Below are 20,539 nucleotides of genomic sequence, written 5' to 3'. Positions count from 1 at the left end.
ATTTATAATCTCAGTCGTATATCAAATTTGCCTTCTTTATCTTTTCAATATTTCGGAGTTGACCCATAATCACATCTTTAGCCCATCATGCTCCAAATCAGGTCCATTTTCGCATTTGAGAATTTGAATGGACCTCTTGACATGTAAAATTGCATGATGTCCAAAACTCAAAATATTTGCTTAAATATTGAAAAGTTCTAAAATCTGCAAAAACAACATTAAACTCCAAGATAGTTCCACCATAAGTGTGTAAAATGCATACTTTATACCCTAAGATTTTACACATAAATATACTCATCAGTAATGATCTTGGCTTTGGGGATTTCGTGGTGTGTAATTTTTGAAAAGTGTGTTATTTCTCATGTTTCTAGGTAGATCAACAATGTAACTAATCACCTAGTCCAGAGGGTTGAATGTGTGGTAGTTTCAACTGTATGGCCCATCTCCTCTCCTTGATTGTAGTCTCTTTGTTTTCTCACCTCTACCGCCTCAATAAATTGTATAAAAAATAAATAAATATGGGGGGGGGGGGTAAATAAAAAGTTTAAGTATAAAGGAGAGACAGAAATTTCCACTCTGTTATTTTTAATTTCAGTAACAAGCTTGAGAGATTTTGCCTCTAAAATGGAATTTTATAATAAAATCTTAAGAGATCTAATTTCTTGGCTGCCAATCTTATTTGTTCCCCTAGATCTCGATTATCAACCTGAAATCTGTAAATTAAGCTCATATTCATTTACTTTCAATATGATGTGGTTTCATGAAAGAAGAAAAGGAATGTCTTTTGGGTAAAATCTGAGATTAGAACTTAAAAAACTCTCCTTTTACACACTGATTTGATTCAGTGCTTTTCTCATCCCAACTCAAACCCAAACAGAAAATGTTTAGGTAGGAGTTAGAACCTGGTTTTAAAACCAATTAGAAGTTAGAAACAAAATCTCTTAAGTGCCAAGATTCTTTTGTTCATGACTGGCCAACTTTGTGTAGATTCCTTATAGCATTTCCTCCACCACCATTACAAACCCAACCCTCCTTAATTGTTGCTGAACTCTGATTTATCTTGCAGTTTTAAAACTGCTGCTGTAATTGTCCTAGAACTATAGCCAAGGTATAGGATTTCAGTAGCTGCAGAATTGAAGTCGTATTAATTTTGATGATATTATGGTTTTTCTTGAAGACTCAAAGCACATAAATTTTATATCAATTTGGCAGGGATCGATTGAATACAGAATCATACCCAAGTAGAGAAAAACTGCAAAACTCTTTTAAAATATTAGAGGCTGCTTCCGTGAATCCTTGGATCAAGATTGAAAAAATTCATGCAATATTATTCACAGGTCTATGCATTATGCATTGAAGAACCATCGTCCACATAAGGGAATTACATAGCCATAATCATAAACGCTAAGGCAGAAACAGAGAGATTGAACTAGAAGATAGTTCAGTAAAAACCGCGTCCAAGACTAAAACTGTAATCATATCCACTGGGGATGATTGAAGAAGCATGACTTGAAGTTGGATTTGGATTTGGGTTTGGGGGAGCTCCTGCTGCTGTGTAACGATCTATGATTCCCATTGAATTGATAGACAGGAAAGGGGAGGTAACAGAAGCTTTGGCTACAAGCTCTTCAACCCTTTCAGACATGTTCCTCTTTAGTTCCTCCATGAAAATCTTCAACTGATGAAGCTCCAGCAAACCCATGTTTTCAACTGGTGCTTCCCACCATGGCTCACTCTGCTTTGCTTCTGCATTTAATTTGTTGAATGCCTCTGCTCTCTTCCTCTCCATCTCCAGCATATTGAGCACCTCTGTGTATTTTCGGTTAAGCTCACGAACGCTGGCTCCACGGTGAGCATCCACAAGAGGCAAAGCAAGATTTTCTTGTGGGTGATTGTTTCTAGTGAGGAACCTTTCAACAATGGACTCCACATTTGGGTGGCCAAAAGAGAAGACCTTCCCTGCAGGAGAGAAGACGAGAATGGCTACCTCTGCACCACAGAGAGTACAGAGCTCACTTGCTTTTTTGAACAGTCCTGCTCTGCGTTTTGAGAAGGTGACCTGTCGAGAAGCCTCACAACTAATCCTCTTGATCTCAATCTTTTGCCTACCCATGCTCTGTTTCTTTGCCATCTTACTGAAACAATAGGAGAAACCCAGAAAGAAAGAGGAAACAGAGAAAGAGAGAAAGAGAGAAAGAGAGAAAGAGAGAAACTGGTTTTCTTTGGATTCAATTTGACACAGAAATAAGGTTAAAGAGGTTGGATTTATAGGCCTTCTTTCCTTCAATGTCATTTAATCTCCCAAATCTGTCATAATATATCAAAATTTTTACCCCTAAATCGTCTAGTTTCCAACTATTTGGAATTAGCAAGTAATTAGGAAAGTTAAGATTTGGAGATCCTTTGAGATCTACATTTCGTAGCTGGCAATCTTGTTCTTCCAGTTTGACCACCATCCTAGACTTCAAGTCCGATAACCAAGCTCATATTTACTTCCTTTTTACTTATAACTATGATGCTGTGAATGGTAGAATCTGGGTTTTCTCTCTTTCAATTTCCAGCTAATCATGTTAATTAGCCTTCCAGTTATATGGATTAGAATTTGTTGAGCTAGATTTAAAACCTCCAGAAATCTTGGATTTCTAGGGTTTGGGTTGTCATAAGATAATAAACAGTAGAAAATCTAGGTAATATATGATCAGTGTTGGATACCATATGACTTGGTTTTTTGATTGATTTTTAACAGAAAAAACACAGAATATATATATACAGTGAGACAAGAGGCAGTGGCGTAGATGTGCTTTTAGCACAATGGCGGCAACCTCCTAGATAAACGGACTAAGTCCAAGAAAATCAGGGTAATGTATCTAATGTGGTCTAATTTGGTATATGAGCGTTAGATTAAACCAGTATAATACGAGGTTTAATTTGAAATTTTATGAGCCTAATGGCCCAATTTATTATTGTATGAATACTAGATTAGGCTAACTTAATATAAACTAAAGGGTTTGACTTAACTTGTTTCATAAACTTCGACTCTTTTGAAGCATTTGTCAAGTACCTAACATGACCTTGCAAGAAATCTTCGAACGCCTTACATGACCCTTGTTTGCACCAATTAATGGAGGAATCAAAATTGGGTAGCTGGTTGGATCCAATCACCAATTCAGAATTTTGGCCAGAATTGGTTGATTCTGTTGCCAAATGGAATTCTCCAAAGCTTAGTCATACATTTCTTTCTTATAGAAACACACATCTCCTGGTGTATGGATAAACATTTCCAGGTTTCATTTTGCAACTAAATTGATAAATCTTGAATCTTTGAGTTTGGCATTCCAAGAGATTTTGACCATTGAGTTTTATGTGGGTTTACCTACAATATTGGTTTAAAAATGAACCACAATTATCATTTTAACTTTTTTTTTTATTTTTTATTGCAATACTAGCTAAAATGTACAGAAAAGTGTTTTTGGGACCTCTTTAAACATTAGACACACCAATATCATATAGGATTTCTCCTGGCAATTGCTTCCACATCATATTTAATTGGTTTGTCTATAACCATAGTTATAATTGTCCCTTAACTATGACACTTAAATGGTTTGTAACAGTCATGGTTCTGATAATGTAAATCCAGAACATAATTCTCAATGGTTGGCATCTTTTAAGAAACTTGCAACATTAACTTGAAATGAAATGAACCATATCCCTACAAAAAGAAACAGAAATGAACCATATCCAACATTTTATTCATTGTAATTGCAGAACAAAACGCCAAAAAGGACATTATTAAGTTCATTGTTTATAATTATTTTTTCAAATGTGAAAAAGATATTATTGAGTCTATTACTTTTCTTTTCTTTTTTGGGAGGCGGGGGTACGTAGATTGAGTCTACTACTTATAATCACTGGTTATTGTGTATATTGGATTGCCAGCACTGTAGAGGGTCTCGCCTAATGAATATCACTAGAACAAATCAGTCTCATAGTGTGTTGTGGATATTTTATGGCGGTTCTAAACCGCAAACAAAATTCTTATGTCGCTTCATGGATAGGCTTTTTCCATGTCTCAAGGCACAGCCACTTCGGTCATTGATCTCATGCATTTACGTACAAATATTGTTTATTTTATGCTTCGTAATTATCAGAGTAAATTGCAAAAAAAAAAAATAAATTAGTGAGTCTAGTGTCTACTACTTATAATCATCATTTCTTTTGAATATTAGATTTCAACCACCATTGAGGATCTCGCATTGATATCGCTAGAACATATTAGTTTTGTTGTATATCGTAGATATTTAACGGCGGTTCTTATGAGCCGCAACCGAAAATTCTTATGTTACTTTGCGGTTCCGTCGTTAATTTCATGCATTCTCTTTCTCCTTATTTTGATTCAAAATATATCCAAAAAAACTGATTAGTCTAATTTGACATTAAAAAAAGCTACATGCAATATTTATTGATACTTCAAAATCCATCACTTAAAAAAAAAAAACAGATGAGCCAAAACAGAACCATATAGATGTTTTTTTTTTTTGGTAACCATATAGATGTGATTGCTACCATAAGAGAGAAAAAACTAGAGAAGACCATGGCCAGGAGGGTTGCTTGAAGAGGCATGGTTTGGGCTTTGGGCAGCTCCTGCTGCTGCAGAATGATCAATCATTCCTTCTGAGTTGATAGCCAATAAATGGGAGGCAACAGCAGGGTGGACCACAAGCTCTTCAACTCGTTTTGTCATATTCTTCGTAAATCCATCCATAAAAGCGAACAACTGTTGAAGTTCAAGCAAACCCATCTCATCAATGGGTGCTTCCCACCATGGCTGTATCTGATTTTCCTCATGGGTTGATTGATTGAATTCCTCAGCTCGCTTCTTCTCTGTTCCCAGAAGGTTGAGCAGCTCTGAGTATCTTCGGCTAAGCTCTTGAAGGTAGCCAAGACGGGAAACATCTAGAAGAGCTTCCTGTGGTGGGTTGTTTGCAGAGAGGAACCTATCAAGAATAGCATCCACATCTGGTTGGCCAAAGGAGAAAATTTTCCCTGCAGGAGAGAAAACAAGAACGGCTATCTGAACACCACAGAGAGTGCAGAGCTCGTTGGCCTTATTGAAGAGCCCCGATCTGCGTTTAGAGAAAGTAACCTGTCGAGTAGCCTCACAGGTGATCCTCTTGATCTCAATCTTCTTACGACCCAAGGTTTGTTTCTTTGCCATCTTTCTGAAACAAGAAACAAAAAAGAAAAATTTTAGAAATACTACTTCACCAGCTTCAAAGGGAAAGGCAGAGAAAATAGAGAAGTACACAAACTGTTTTCCTTTTGGACTCAATTGCACAGAAATGAGGTTACAGAGGGTGGATTTATAGGCTTTCTTTCCTTTAACATCATTTAATCTCTCAAATCTATCTAAATTTTTTTCCCTCAATGTCATATCTTTCCCATATCTGAATATTTATTCACTAATTTGGAAAGTACAGACTCAAAAATATCTTGAAATTTAGACTTCTGGGTTGGCAATCTTACTCCTCCATTCGGGAGTTGAATTCATTATTAAGTTGAGCTCAATTTATTTCCTTTTATGTATATGATATGGAGTTATGAAAAAGATTAAGGGAAAAACCTGAGTTAAGGACCAGCTAATTAATCAATTTAATTAGCCAGCCTATTATATGAAAACAGTATTTGTTGGCCTACATTTAGTACGTCCATTAATCATTTATTGCTAAGTTTGGCTCTTTATTTATGAAGAGACACTAAATTAACACTACAATATCCAGGTCACATTTGATCAAGATTGGATTATCATGGGTTGGCTCAACTGGCATTGACCAACACCTCTTAATGAAGAGAACTATAAATGCTTGAAATATGAATCCGTAATACATGTATATATGATTGTTCTCTCCATGATAAACATGGAATGAGCAAGACTACAATTGATACAGGTTTTGTCTGCATGGCTTGCACTACTATTACGATCAAGTTTTAGATTGGACATACGAAAGTATAACCTCTTTATCTGTTTGCCTTACATCGGTATAGCGTATTTTTGTTCCTCCCAGATCTTATAGTTAATATAGATTTAGGTGCAAGGATGCTTTTTATGATCCTTGCTTATAGGCAATGTTTAAGGAAATCAGTATGCACCTCAAGGTGTTGGTTCATTTGGCATTGACTGACAACTCATAAGCAAGAGGTCAAGAGTTCAAATCCCCTTGGGAACTAATATATAAGCTCCCTTGAAAACTAGATGAGTGTGATGGATCAAAATCAAGTGATTTCATTTCATTTAGAAATATAAACAGGTTATGTATATAACAATGCACTTGTCTATACTTTTACCCTATCAGAGCGCCCAAATTAACAGTTATGGTATATACAATGACCTAGTCTAAACACCGCGAAGAGCTTTAGTGTTGTGTACAATGATGATGGAATGAGTCGAAACCTGGATCACCCTTTTTTAAATTTTTTTAAACCATAGCTACTTGTAACAAAAAAAGAAAAAAGAAATGAGTGGTCGAGGTTACTTCATTACATCCTCACCGTACACATCACTGAAGCTCTTCGTGATGTTTCTAGGTCTATGTGTCCCAGTAAACCAATGACACTTACGACATCCAATTAGTGGCAGTATTTGCGTATATGGAGACATGATTAATATTTTTTTGCTCAAAATCGTGCTCAATAGCGAACAAATTTCTTCTACTATCCTAGTGGGCCTTCCTCGAAAAAGTCATTGTTTTTAAATTTTTTTTAAACCATGGCTACTTGGAATAAAAAAAAAAGATATGAGTGGGGTTTTTTCTTTACATGCCAACTCACCGGTTCATCAAGGTTTTGCTGATGTTTCTAGTCATGTGTGCCCGAAACCAGTGACACTTACGACATCCAATTGGTGGGTGAGTCTCCCAAGAAGATTTGGAGACATGATTAAGATTTTTTGCTCAACCTTGCTCATAGTGAACAAATTTCTTCTACTATCCTAGTGGGCCTTCCTCGAAAAAGTCATTGTTTTTTAAATGGAGAATAAAATATAACATATATTATTCAAACAAATCTATTGAATATAATTCATTAGCCTGTCTCTTTTTTTTTTTTTTTTTTGGTAAAGAGGCCATTTGTATTATAAAAAAAAAAAAAAAGTTGGTTAGCAAAATTACATTTGCAAGAGCATTGAACGCCTTAACAAAATAAACAATAAATAAATTAAACAAAACAAACGAGAAGAATAGAAAAAGTAATTCACAAAAGGCCACGTCCAAAACTAAAACCATAACCATCTCCATGAATCGAAGAAACATTAATTGGATATTGGGTTGCTCTAGTTGCTGCAACACAATCCCTCTCTCTTATTGAATTGATAGATAAGAAAGCAGGGGAGGTATTATTTCCAAGAAGCTCTTCAACCCGTTTTGTTATATTCTTCTCGAGTTCCTCCATTAAAATCTTAAACTGTTGAAGCTCAAGCAAGCCCATATCTTCAATGGGTGCTTCCCACCATAGCTTGCTCTGCTTCACTCCTGGGTTCGATTTGTTGAGTTCCTCTGCTCTTGTGGTCTCTTTTTCCAGCAGGTTGAGCACCTCTGTATACTCTTGGTTTAACCTTCCAACACTACCTACATGTTGAGTATCCAGAAGAGACAACGAGGTGGCTTCCAATGGCTGATTGTTTCCAGTGAGAAACCCATCAACAACAGATTCCACACCAGGGTGGCCGAAGGAGAACACCTTACCTGCTGGAGAAAATACAAGAATGGCTATCTTGGCTCCACAGAGAGAATACTAAGCTCACTTGCCTTCTTGAACAGTCCTGCTCTGCGTTTAGAGAAAGCCACTTGTCGAGAAGCCTCACAGTTGATCCTCTTGATCTCAATCTTTTGCCTACCCATAGTTTGTTTCCTTGCCATCTCACTAGAACAATCTGTGAGACCCTGGAAAGAATTAGAAAACAGAGGAATACATACAGAGTTGAGTTCAAACAAGGTGGATTTATAGGCCTTCTTTCCTCCAATACCAACAAGTATCTGAAATCTGCATTTACCTTTTATCATCTTATTTCCCTCTCTGAAGAATTCATACACCGGTTAGGGAAGTTCAGATTCGAAAACCACATGAGATCAAGTTTTCTGGGTTGGTAAAATCTGAGATTACTCTCACACAACCACCAGCTAATCATCTTCCTTCTTTCTATGTATAAGATGGCTCTTTCCATAATAAAAACCAGCATACAAATCATGGAACTGAATTGTTTATAGTTACTATTTCATTCCAACATAACCGAGTTTGAGGAACTGAATTAATCGCCAATTGGTAGGTGATTCCAGTCGAATTTGACTGGGATCGGCTGTATCTGATTCTTGATTCAAAAAATCTGTTCAGATTTTTGCCAGAATTGTTGAGGTCGATAAGTTTCTTAATTGAATTTTCTTGAATCTTGTTTACACAAAGGTGCATTCTTGATAAAACCTATAAATTTCCATGTATCACATTGCTATATCAAACCACTTGCCATCTCTTAGGTTTGGCTCATTTACTCGTACTAAGTTAAAATTGTAATTAGTATTAGAATTTTAGGTTTTTCTATAAATAGTCTATGCGGTGTAACTTAGATATAATCAAATATCATAAGGGATTAATAAATCCATTATGAGGATAAGAATTGGGGGGCAAAGAGTATCACTTTGTGGGTGTGAGGTTTCTTGGAAATAGTGAAATTTCTTTCTAGTGGACTTAACCATGAACAGAGAAAAACACAAGTAAAACACATAAGAGAACTTTAACGTGGTTCTCGACAAAATTTTGCTTAAGTTCACTAGAAATACAAGTGTGGGTGAAATAATTGGAAATCATTGTTAGTATTATCATATAAACACAAGGCTGTTGCTTACAAGTAGTATCTCTAGACTAACAATCATAGGTGGAGCTGCCTTAGGGCCATTGCCCTTATTATTTTATTTTTAGTCATCTGACTCTCTTTCCATGTATGAGTACTCAGCGCCCCCCTTTTCAATCATTAGATCATAATATGAAAAACTACCATTGAAGGTATTGCTTGCCAACGAATCTCTGATTTTCCTTTTTTAAGACTCATTTCTCTTCTCTACTTCCATAACAGAGCTAACATCACTAAAAGGGAAATAAATATGAGTTTGGCTGTACCCAGATCCTCATAGATATTTGAATCTAAAATTTCCTATTTTGTGGCTAAATCTTTTCATGTTGAAGTTACCAAAAGTAATATTCATAAAAGAAGTAGAACTTCAAATTAGAAATAAGATGGCAGAGGGAACAAGTTTGATATATTAGGACAGCTTTGATAGATTATAAATTCATCTTCTTCTGCTTCAATTCTGTGTCAATTTGAGTCCAGAGGAAAGCCTTTCTCTATTTTCTCTGTGTTCCTTTTATGGTTTCAGTGAAATGGCAAGGTTACCAAAGATGGGTCGTCGGAGAGTTGAGATAAAGAGGATCACTTGTGAATCTGCTCGACGAGTCACTTTCACTAAACGCCGATCTGGTCTCTTCAAGAAGGCGAGTGAGCTCTGCATTCTCTGTGGCGCTGAGGCAGCCATTCTTGTCTTCTCTTGTGTAGGTAAGGTCTTCTCTTTTGGCCACCCAGATGCTGAAAAAATCGTGGATACGTTTCTCGCTCAGATCAATCTGCCACCAGGAGCCGCTGCATTGCCTCTTCTGAGCACTAGACATGGTGGAGCGTTAGCAAATGTTCATGGATTGGACCAAGGGTATTCAGAGGTGCTTAACCAACTAGAAACAGAGAGGAAGCGAGCTAAGGAAATCTACCTATCGAACCCAGAAGCAGAGAAGGGAGATCAGCCATGGTGGGAGTTACCCATTGAAGATATGGGAGTGGATCAGCTTCAGAAGTTCCAGATTGCTTTGGAGGGACTTAAAGAGAGTATAACGAAGCGTGTTGATGAGCATGTTGCCACTGCTACCTCCATTTCTTCACCTTCCATTTCTTCAATCAAGCCTTATGACGATGGTTATGGCTATAGCTTTGGACCTGGTCTTAAATGAACAACTGTACTTTTTCTCTGGGTATCTGCTTTTGTTGCTTTAATCCATGTAGTTCCCATATGTGAAGGCCGTAAGAGCATGCAGAAACTTCTTTCAGATATTTTTTGGAAAATTTTCAAATCATTTGATCTTGTTGCTAATCTTGCCTACTTAAAGGTCTAAATAAATCAATTTCTTTAGATCGGATCATAATGGATCGAGTTTTTAGAGGTTTGTTTTCATTAGTAATTCGGTTTATTTATGACTCATTTGATAACCCACCAAAAGACAGTTTTTAGTGTTTCTCGCATTAAGAAGCAAAAAAATTGGCAAAAAATCGTTTGGTTTCGCATGATTTCACATGATTTTTGTAATATAAATTAAAATTTATGAAAATTTTTGTGTCAAGAAACACTTTCTCGTCACAACAACTATTTATTTGTGTTAGTTTCTCGAAACAAAATTGAGTGCGGGTTGGATTTACGTGAGACAGTTTTAGAAGGGGTATTTAAATCGAGTTATGATGGATTTGAGTTTTAAATGGTTTGCTTTGATTATTAGTTTAATTTAGAGTTTTTTACTTGTGGCCCACTTAAGTGCGGGTGAAACTCATGGCACATCCCTTAGAACCAAATATTATTGGTGACCCATTTTAAAATTACTTGTTACCTACACTTAATATATTGGCCTTGATTATGTTAAGTAATTTAAACTTTGAAAGTGAAATGGCAAAAATGCCCTTAAGTGTAGTGTTATGACTAAATTACCCCCATCATCTCACTCACTCTCTCCCTGTCCATTGCAATGAGTCCACCTCCACCGCACCTCTCTCTCTCTTCATTATAACTCTCCTTCTCCGGAGCAATAATTTTGAAGCAACAATGGACCACCTGAAAAAAAAAAAAAAAAAAACTCTAGTTTATTTAGAGCCCGTTTGATAACTCAATAAGTGTTTCTGCTCTGCAAAACACCAAAAACAATTTGGAGTGTTTTTCTGAAGCAAAAACACATTTTTAGGCATTTGATAAAACTCGCTTCTAGAAATAGAAACAATACCCATACACAGTTGATAAATCTATTTCTTCAAAAAATAATAATAATAATAATATGTAATTGGAAATTTTAATAAATCTAGGAAATTGTAATAAATTTGTGAAATCTACCATTGTTATGTTTAAAGAGACAAATTCCATAAATATTCCTTCTAAAATTGTCCCACTTAAACTCAACTAGCATCCAATTTTTGCTTCGAGAAACAAAGCATTGAAACAATTCCCACTAGAAAGTGTTCCTCGAAGCAAAAAAATCCACAAATTTCAATTTGTATTGCAAAAATCATGAGAAACAATAGGGCTTTATCAAATGATTTTTCTGCTTCTCGAAGCAAGAAACATCAGAAATTGTTTTTCAGTGGATTATCAAATGGGCCCTTAGTTTGACATGATGTTTCACTAATGAGCTAGACTAAACCAATCCGAAACTAACAAATTTTTCAATCCCCAACTTGTACGATTGGTATACTAAAAAAGAAAAAGTTTTATAGTTAGTAGCCCTCATCCTAAACATAATGACCTTGCTAAAACCCTTTCATACTATGACAACTCTTCTATTCATTGCTTTTTCAATCGTAACGGCTAGGACTTTTTTGTTCTTCATCTCATACATCCAATGCCTGCCGGGTTCCTTGATCCCTCTTTTCCTTCCCATGTTTGCGTTCTGCATAAGTCCCTTTATGGCCTCAAACAAGCCCCACAAGTGTAGTACATTACTCTGCCACCTCACATGGCTTGCGATGGATGTTTCTCTTTTACACCAACAGGAACACTGGGCACATGGACTCACAGCAGCCAAGCCCACTCACTACTATGTTGAAGGGAGTCTCTTCGCAACCTAGAGCCCTCAAGATGGCATTGAGATGCAGACGTTGGCCCTCTTCACTATTTATCTGCTACACGCACTGATATTGGTTATGCAGTTAGTAGGGTTGTGCAATTCATGCATGCCCCTACAGATACTCTTTGGTAAGCAACGAAGCTTATTTTACGCTATCTTGATGGTACTTCTTCTATGGGTTTGGTTTTTAGATCTCGATTTTCTCCTTCACCTATAGCTTATTTTGACGCTAATTGGGCGGGTAGCCCAGATGATTGTCACTCTACTTGTTGCTATGATCGTCTCTTGGAGTTCTCATAAGCAATCTATTGTTTCACGCTCCTCTACTGAGGTTGAGTATTGAGCTATGGCTACTGCTTCTGCTGAGTTACTTTGGCGATGTTCGTTCCTTACTGCGTGAGCTTGGGGTTTTTTTGTCCCCTACTCCTATGAACGCTTTATTGTGATAACATTGGCACTACATACATGACTTCCATCCCATTTCCACTCTCGTACTAAGCAGTTGGAGGTGGATTTTCATTTTGTACGTGACTTGGTTCCTCTAGCTATCTGAATTTTTGATATACTTCCACTCATGACCAGCCTGCTGATCTCTAGGCCAAGGGTCTTACACATTCTCAGTTTGGCAGTACAACTATTCCATGGTATCATGTATTCTTGTATTCTACGTATTTTGATAGTAGGTCTCTATACATGTACATGTTATATGTATAGTTGAGATCATTAATAAACATTCATTCGCTGGGTTCTATCATTGAGTATCCAGTTTAGAACACCAGAATGCAGCTTCCAACTAGTGTACGTAAACGACACTAGGTTCTATAGTTAATGCACTTTCCTGTAAGGCCCACCATACCTTTAAATCATTATAACCAATGTGATGCATGGACTGTATTAAAACAAAAGTTGGGCCTAACATGTTGATCACCATAGGTAATCTCAGCAGATTCTAAATTTAACAGTCATTTTTCTTCTGCTTCAATAACAAGCTAGCATCTATAAAAGGAAATAAATCTGAGTTTGGTTGTATAGATCTTACATAAATATTTGAATCTAATTTTTCCTAATTTAGTGGCTCAACTCCTATGTAGTTACCAAAAAATAATATCTATAAAAAAAGTAAAACTCCAAATCAAAAATAAGATGGCAAGGCAACAAATTTGATGTATAAATTCATCTTCTCCAGCTTCCATTCTGTCTCAATTTGACTTTCTTTCCCTTGGTGAGTGTTTCTGATATTGTTTCAGTGAAATGGCGAGGTTACCAAAGAAGGGTCGTCGGAGAACTGAGATGAAGAGGATCGCTTGTGAATCTGCTCGATGGATCACTCTCACTAAACGCCGATCGGGTCTCTTCAAGATGGTAAGTGAGCTCTGCATTCTCTGTGCAGTTGAGGCAGCCATTCTTGTCTTCTCCCCGGCAGGTAAGGTCTACTCTTTTGGCCACCCTCATGTGGAAAAAATCGTAGACACCTTTCTTGCCCAGATCAATCTGCCTCCAGGAGCTGCTGCTGGATTCCCTCTTGTGGGCACTAGTACTCATGGTGGAGCCCTAGCAAGTGTTCATGAAGCGTATTCAGAGGTGCTCAACTTACTGGAAATGGAGAGTAAGCGAGCTAAGGAATTAATCGACCTTGAATCAGACAAAGGTGATATAGATCAGCCATGGTGGGAGTTACCCATTGCAGATATGGGAGTGGATCAGCTTCAGAATTTGCAGATTGCTTTGGAGGGACTTAAAGAGACTATAAAGAAGCGTGCTGATGAGCGACTGGTCACTGCAACAACCTCCATTTATGACGATGGTTATGGCTTTAGTTTCGGACCTGGTCTTAAATGAACAACTGTGCCTGCTGCCGCCTTCTCTCAGTATCTGTTTTTGTTGCTTTAAAATCCAAGTAGTTCCCATATGTGAAGGTCGTATGATATGAGCATGCAACAACTTTTTTTCAAATATTTTTGGAAAACTTTCAAATCATATGATCTTGTTGCTAAATCTTGCCTATTTACGGCCTAAATAAGTCAACCTCTTTAAATCGAGTTATAATGGATCGAGGCTTTGATTAGTAATTCGGTTAGTAATAATTACTGTTGTTATTTCAAAAAAAAAAAAAATGTATGGTTGTACCCCAATTAACCTTGAATTGGGAGTCCGGATCAGCTCCCCCAACGGGCTCGATTAATCCGATTTCAATGGTTGGATCACAGAATTGGACTTTCTTGGGAAAAAACAAAAAAAAATTTTAAAATTTCATCCGTGGGCCCCTCTGGAGCACTTTATGCTACCCCGATGGGGTGAGGATCCGGATTCTTGAATTGGTTTGGTTCAGGGCTTAATGGGCTAAGATTAATTTGATTTCAATGGTTGGATCACAGGATTGACACTCCTACTTTTGTTGGGTTAAAGTCTTATAATTAAGGAGAAGTATTTTGGTTCTATCAAATTAAGCAAAATTAATTCCTCATTTACCTTTTCTTATTTTACTTTTACTTGTATTTGGTGGATACATTTTTTCTGGTAGACATGTTTGGCAGATAAAAGACCTATGGCTGCTGCTAACCTTGCCCTCTAACCTTATCAATGACAAAGAATTATTAGTAATAAATCACAACAATGATAATTAAATAGGTTTCTTTGGTAAATTATTAAAATTGTTTTCTTTTATTTAATTAGCTAATCAAGATATACAGCTTAAATATTATCTTAAATTGATTAAGATATAACTTTTGTGGATGCATAAACATGAAGATATTTTGGGGAATTTTTTTTCTTCCAGATCTTATACATATGCATCAATATTGAATCTGAACAAATTTCTCTGAGGTCCAAAGTGAAATTTTTAGATCTAAGTATTACTTGAATGAAACTGAGTTCTTTGACTTCTGGTTTGGATGTGGTCAGTGCATGGCCTAGTCTAAGGTTCATGTGATGCTACCATTTAGAGCTCACATGTTATGGCCCAAGCCCATCTCTACTCTGATTGCCGCGGAGGAGTCTCTTTCGCTTACTTCTAGAGTTCCCTTATTAGATGGCACCAAGTATTGTCAAATTGTTGGCTCTATTCACTATCTGTCTGCTACATGCCTTGATATTTGTTATGGAGTTAGTAGGGTTGCTTAATTCATGCATGACCCTACAAATGCTCACGGTCAGCAGTGAAGCATATTTTACGCTATCTTGATGGTACTTCTTCTATGGGTTTGTTCTTTGGATCTCGATCTTCTCCTTCACTTATAGCTTATTTGGATGTTGATTGGGCAAGTAGCCCAAATGATCGTCGCTTTACCAATCACTATTGTATTTTTCTTGGCTTCTGTCTTGGCTCTTGGAGTTCATATAAGCAGTGTATTGTTTCACGTTCCTCTACCGAGCCTGAGTATCTAGCAATGGCTACTGTTTCTGCTGAGTAACGTTGCCAACGTTCTTTAGTGGTTGAGCTTGGGGTTTTTCTATCCACTACTACTACTGGGCATAACATTGGTACTATATACATGACTACCAACCCAATTTTTCACTCTCGTACTAAGCACTTGGAGATGGACTTTAATTTTGTACATGGCCTGGTTTCTTCTCTGCACCTAAGTGTTTGATATATTTCCACTCATGATCAACCTGTTGATTTCTTGACCAAGGGTCTAACACTAACGCATTCTCGATTTGAGTTTTTCTATTCCAAGCTTGCGCTTGTTAGATGGACAACACTAAGTATACAACTAAGTTCTATAGTTAATGGATTCTCTTGTAAGGCCCACTATACCTTTAGATCGTAATCAATCTAATAGTCAATATTAGAATATAAGTTGAGCCTAAAATCTTACCATTGAAGGTGTTGTAGACCAGCTAATCTCAGATTTTACTTTAACAGTCTTTTTTTTTTCTGCTTCCATAATCACAGTTAGCATCATATAAAAGTAAATAAATGAGAGCTTGGTTGTATTTCTAAGTAGCCAGATCTTACCTAATATTTGAATCTAAATTTTCCTTGGCTCAACTCCTGTGTAAGTTACCAAAAACTAATATTTATAGGAAAGTAAAACTTTGAATTAGAAATAACATGGCAGAGGTAACAATTTTGATGTATAAATCCATCTTCTTCAGCTTCCATTCTGTGTCAATTTGAGTTCAGAGGAAACAATTTCTCCATTTACTCTTTCTTTCCCTTGGTGGGTGTTTCTGTTTTTGTTTCAGTGAAATGGCAAGGTTACCAAAGATGAAGAGGATCGCTTGTGATTTGTGAATCTGCTCGACGAGTAGCTTTCACTAAACGTCGATCGAGTCTGTTCAAGTTGGCAAGTGAGGCTCTGCATTCTGTGTGGTGCTAAGTTTGCCATTCTTGTCTTCTCCCTTGCAGAAAATGGGTCTTCTCTTTTGGCCACCCTCACGTGGAAAAAATTGTGGATACGTTTCTCGCTCAGATCAATCTGCCACCGGGAGCCGCTGCATTGCCTCTTGCAGGCACTAGTCATGGTGGAGCACCAGCAAGTGTTCATGAATTGAACCAAGAGTATTCAAAGGTGCTCAACCAACTGGAAACAGAGAGGAAGCGAGCTAAAGAAATCTACCTATCGAACCCAGAAGCAGAGAAGGGCGGTCAGCCATGGTGGGAGTTACCCATTGAAGATATGGGAGTGGATCAGCTTCAGAAGTTGCAGATAGCTTTGAAGGGACTTAAAGCGAGTTTAACGAAGCGAGTGGCCACTGCAGCCTCCATTTATGACGATGGTTATGGCTTTAGTTTTGGACCTGGTTTTACATGAACAACTATATATACTTCTTCTCTTCTCTCAGTATCTGTCTTGCTTTAATCCATGTAGTTCCTTCCCATATGCAGAAGTCCGTATGAGCATGCAGCAACTTTCTCAAATAATGGGATTTGTTGCTAAATCTTGCTTACTTAACGCCTAAATAAATCAATCTCTTCAAATTGGGTCATAATAGATCGAGTTTTTAACAGTTAGCCTTTGTTGAGTATGGCTCATGCTTCACATTGTGTTGCCATACACGAGAATCCAGCTCTTTGGGCCTCGGAGTTTCTTTTACTTTGGACTTTGGGCCCATGAATAGCTGTGGCTTAGAGTTTCTACGTGCATATATATTCTCTTGTAACAGAACATTGTAATAGTTGTTTTGAGAAGAATATAGTGAAAAACCTAATGCTGGACGTAGCCTCGCGTTGACGTGAACCAGGTAAAATCCGTGTCTCTTTCTTTCTTGTTTTCTATTCTTTTGTGTGTGATTGCATCCAATTAGTCTCGAAGGCCTCAATGGGCTTGTTTAGTTCGATCTCAATGGTTCGTACAGAATTGACACTTCTACTTTTGTTCCTATTAGAATAAGAAAAATTAATTCCTCATTTTCCCATTTTACTTTTAAACTTTTACTTGTATTTGGTGGATAAATTTTTTCCTCTAGACATGTTTGACAGATAAAAGAACCATGCCTCCTACCGATCTTATCAAAAGACCATATTAGAGGGCCTAATCTTATCAATAGTCCTAAGTCAGTAAAGCAAAGATTATTAAAACAAGTTTCTTTGGTAAATTATTAAAAATGTTTTCTTTTTAATTAGGTTATCAAGAAATATGTCTTAAATATATATCTTCTAACAAATTGAATGAGATCTAAATTTTGTGGATACATAAACATCAAGATGTTATATGTCAACATTGAATATGAACAAGATTCTGAGGTCCAAAGTAAAATTTTTAGATCCAAGTATTATTTGAATGAAACTGAGCTTTTTGACTTCTGGTTCATGTGATGCTCCGTAGGAATGTTAAAGGAGATACGATATGATCAGGAAATAGTAATTACTTAAGGTCCATTATGGTGTAACTTGCTTAGACAGGTTAATTTTCATTTTAATTAAGATAAACAAAGAATCTTCAAAGTATTACTCTCCTTGCTTGGTGTATTTAGTGCTAGGTGAGCTGGATTCACTCTTGCAAAACTTAGGACCGTTTGATAACTCATGAAAAATAGCTTCTGGTGTTTCTTAACTTCAAGAGAGAAAAAAATTAGTAATGTTTGATTTTTGATGATTTTTGTGATATAAATTGGAATTTAAGAAATTCTACTTCAAGAAACATTTCGACATAACAACAATTTGTTGTTGCATTAGGTGAAACAGTTCTAAGAGGGTTAGTTATGGAATTTGGTATTTTAAACATAATAACCTTGCTAAATTTCTTCTTTGATCCTAAAGGGTAGGAATTGTTTTTTCTTCATCTTCTCTATCTCCAGTGACCAAAGTTTCTATTCATCTTCTCCATCTTTGGTGAAAACTAGTCCTTGTCTTTGCAAAAGGGATCCTCGTCTTCTATTGTTTTCTTTGTGATTTGTTTTTTATTCTTCAACTTCAATGCATGTTTATACTTTTTTTGTTTCTAGAGGCAAGTTTTATCAGATGCTTGTAAAAGTATTTCTATTTCAGAGATCACTTAAAATTGTTTCTAATGTTTTACAAAGTAAAAACATTTTTGTGGATGTGTTACTGCAGTTATAATTTTCTTGTAACTCCAATATTAAAATGGTTGCAGTTATAGCAATTATGATTTTTTGATAACCCAAAAACATAAATGATATATTTTAATTGGGTATGGATTAATTTAAATCTGGATCCTATGAGAGTATAGAAAAGCTGCAATCTATCTTTTATCGTCTTCCTTGCTTTGCAGAAAATTAGATCCTTGGCTCTCTTGGTTATTTTCAAATCTTCATAACTTCAAGTTTAATTTCTCCATTTATTTCGATAGAGGGGGAAAAACTGAGAAGCCCATGCAATATTCGATTCTGAGATTAAAAAGCCATACAATACTCTTCATATTATTCTTAGTTTTCTTACATGAATGGATGACCTGTAAGGATCAACATATAATTACAATTACATAACAGCAGACATAGGAGGAAAACAGAGATTAATTCAGAAAAAACCACGTCCATGAGTACTAAAACTGTAACCATGTACAGTGGGGATGGTTGAAGAAAAACTGTTCGGATATTGGGTAGCTCTTGCTGCTGCAAAATGATCCAACGTTCCCATTGAATTCATTGAAAAAACAGGAGAGATAATAGCAGATTTGGCTAGAAGTTCTTCTACCCGTTTTGACATATTCTTCTTGAGATCTTCCATAAAAACCATCAAGTGATGAAGCTCAAGCAAACCCATATTTTCAATGGGTGCTTCCCACCATGGCTTGCTCTGATTCGCTTCTAGGGTGGATTGGTTGAGTGTCTCTGCTCGCTTCCTCTCTGTTCCAACCAAGTCGAGCATCTCCGTGTATTTTTGGTTAAGTTCACGAACATTGGCTCCACGGTGAGCTTCCACAAGAGGCAACACAAGGGCTTCCTGTCTGTGACTATTTTTCTTGAGAAACCTTTCAACAACGAACTCCACACCTGGGTGTCCAAAAGAGAACACCTTTCCTGCAGGAGAGAAGACAAGAATTGCTGTCTCAGCACCACATAGAGTACTGAGCTCGCTTGCCTTTTTGAATAATCCTGCTCTGCGTTTAGAGAAGGTGACCTGTCGAGCAGCCTCACAGTTTATCCTCTTGATCTCAATTTTCTGGCGACCCATACTTGTTTTCCTTGCCATCTCAGTGAAACAATTAAGAGAAAACACCAGAAAGAAAGAAAGTATAAAAATAAAGAAACTGTTCTTCTTTGGACTTAATTGACAAAGAATTGAGGTTGAAGGTGGATTTATAGGCCGCCCTTCCTTCAATAGCAATTAATCTCTATCAAATCTGTCTTAATATATTAAATTTTTTGTCTCTGTGTCATCTAATTATTATCACTGAAACTATAGCTGGTAATTAGGAAAGTTTTAATTAAAAAATTATATGAAATCTAGTTTTCTAGGTTGGCAATCTCATTCTCCTGACCCAGGCTCATATTTATTCCCTTTTATATGATCTGGTGAAATGAAAAAAGAGATGAGTAAAGCCTGTTAAGGTAAAATGTGAGACTCCACTCACACAATGACCAGCTAATCATGTTAATTAGCCTTCGTTGGCCTACATTTAGTACCCCATAAATCTTGAATTTCTAAGTTTGGTTTTCATCTGACATTGAACAGTAGAAATTCCAGGTCACATATGATCAGTATTGGATTATCAAAAGATTTTGGCCATTGACTTCATGATAAGAGAACAAAATAATCAGACTTGAAACAGAGATCTGGTGTAGATTATGGCTCTTATCCCTTGATAAGATTGAGCAGGATGGACTACTATTACTGGTCTAGCAAAATATAGAGACAAAACCCTTCACAAAGCTGGGTTGTGCATTAGTGTCACGCATTAAATGCATAGCACTGAGCTGCCTAAGGTCCAGATCTGAAGTGGTGGAATCTCAACCACCTGTATTGGTTTCTTTTTCTTTCATTTTTTTTTTTTTTTTTACTTTTTGAACTACAGTACTGAAACCCCAAAAAAAAAAAAAAAAAAAAAACTAGATCGACCACTACTTTAGATCTGGACCATAGGCTGTTCAGTGCTGCACAATCATCCCTCCCAAACCCTACATTAGTGCATGCCTGATGCATTGAAACGCTCTTTCTGGCCCTTATATACACATTTACTAGACAGTGTGCCTGTGCAGTGTGCATGAACTAGTATGGGAT

The 20,539-nt window shown here is 36.7% G+C and overlaps 4 protein-coding genes and 3 pseudogenes across 4 annotated transcripts; 3 read left to right on the top strand and 4 right to left on the bottom strand.

Annotated features, from left to right (window-relative positions):
- Window positions 1-1,441: 1,441 nt before the first annotated feature.
- LOC149017662 (agamous-like MADS-box protein AGL62 pseudogene) lies at window positions 1,442-2,131 on the bottom strand (annotated as a pseudogene).
- Window positions 2,132-3,647: 1,516 nt separating this feature from the next.
- LOC149017661 (agamous-like MADS-box protein AGL62) lies at window positions 3,648-5,215 on the bottom strand (annotated as a pseudogene).
- Window positions 5,216-7,245: 2,030 nt separating this feature from the next.
- On the bottom strand, window positions 7,246-7,910 carry LOC149017660 (agamous-like MADS-box protein AGL62 pseudogene; annotated as a pseudogene).
- Window positions 7,911-9,423: 1,513 nt separating this feature from the next.
- LOC149017659 (agamous-like MADS-box protein AGL62) lies at window positions 9,424-10,041 on the top strand. Its single transcript, XM_089153043.1, has one exon. The coding sequence runs from the start codon at window positions 9,424-9,426 to the stop codon at window positions 10,039-10,041; it is 618 nt and encodes a 205-aa protein (XP_089009169.1).
- Window positions 10,042-13,164: 3,123 nt separating this feature from the next.
- Window positions 13,165-13,752, top strand: LOC149017658 (agamous-like MADS-box protein AGL62). The gene has a single exon (XM_089153041.1). The coding sequence runs from the start codon at window positions 13,165-13,167 to the stop codon at window positions 13,750-13,752; it is 588 nt and encodes a 195-aa protein (XP_089009167.1).
- A 2,353-nt stretch (window positions 13,753-16,105) lies between these two features.
- LOC149017657 (agamous-like MADS-box protein AGL61) lies at window positions 16,106-16,670 on the top strand. Its single transcript, XM_089153040.1, has 2 exons — window positions 16,106-16,113; window positions 16,265-16,670. Exons 1-2 carry the CDS (start codon window positions 16,106-16,108, stop codon window positions 16,668-16,670), a joined length of 414 nt encoding a protein of 137 aa, XP_089009166.1.
- Window positions 16,671-18,835: 2,165 nt separating this feature from the next.
- On the bottom strand, window positions 18,836-19,510 carry LOC149017656 (agamous-like MADS-box protein AGL62). Its single transcript, XM_089151046.1, has one exon. It carries the CDS (start codon window positions 19,508-19,510, stop codon window positions 18,836-18,838), a length of 675 nt encoding a protein of 224 aa, XP_089007172.1.
- Window positions 19,511-20,539: the final 1,029 nt, after the last annotated feature.

Source organism: Hakea prostrata, chromosome 4 (assembly GCF_041222555.1).
Source record: "Hakea prostrata isolate BN-2017 chromosome 4, UWA_Hpros_2, whole genome shotgun sequence".
NCBI classification, from domain to species: domain Eukaryota; kingdom Viridiplantae; phylum Streptophyta; class Magnoliopsida; order Proteales; family Proteaceae; genus Hakea; species Hakea prostrata.
Note: the sequence above shows the minus strand (reverse complement) of the source record. Positions and strands in the feature narration are given on the sequence as shown.

Coding starts and splice junctions, on each gene's coding strand:
- LOC149017659 (XM_089153043.1), top strand. CDS start 9,424: ATGGCAAGGTTACCAAAGATGGGTCGTCGGAGAGTTGAGATAAAGAGG.
- LOC149017658 (XM_089153041.1), top strand. CDS start 13,165: ATGGCGAGGTTACCAAAGAAGGGTCGTCGGAGAACTGAGATGAAGAGG.
- LOC149017656 (XM_089151046.1), bottom strand. CDS start 19,510: ATGGCAAGGAAAACAAGTATGGGTCGCCAGAAAATTGAGATCAAGAGG.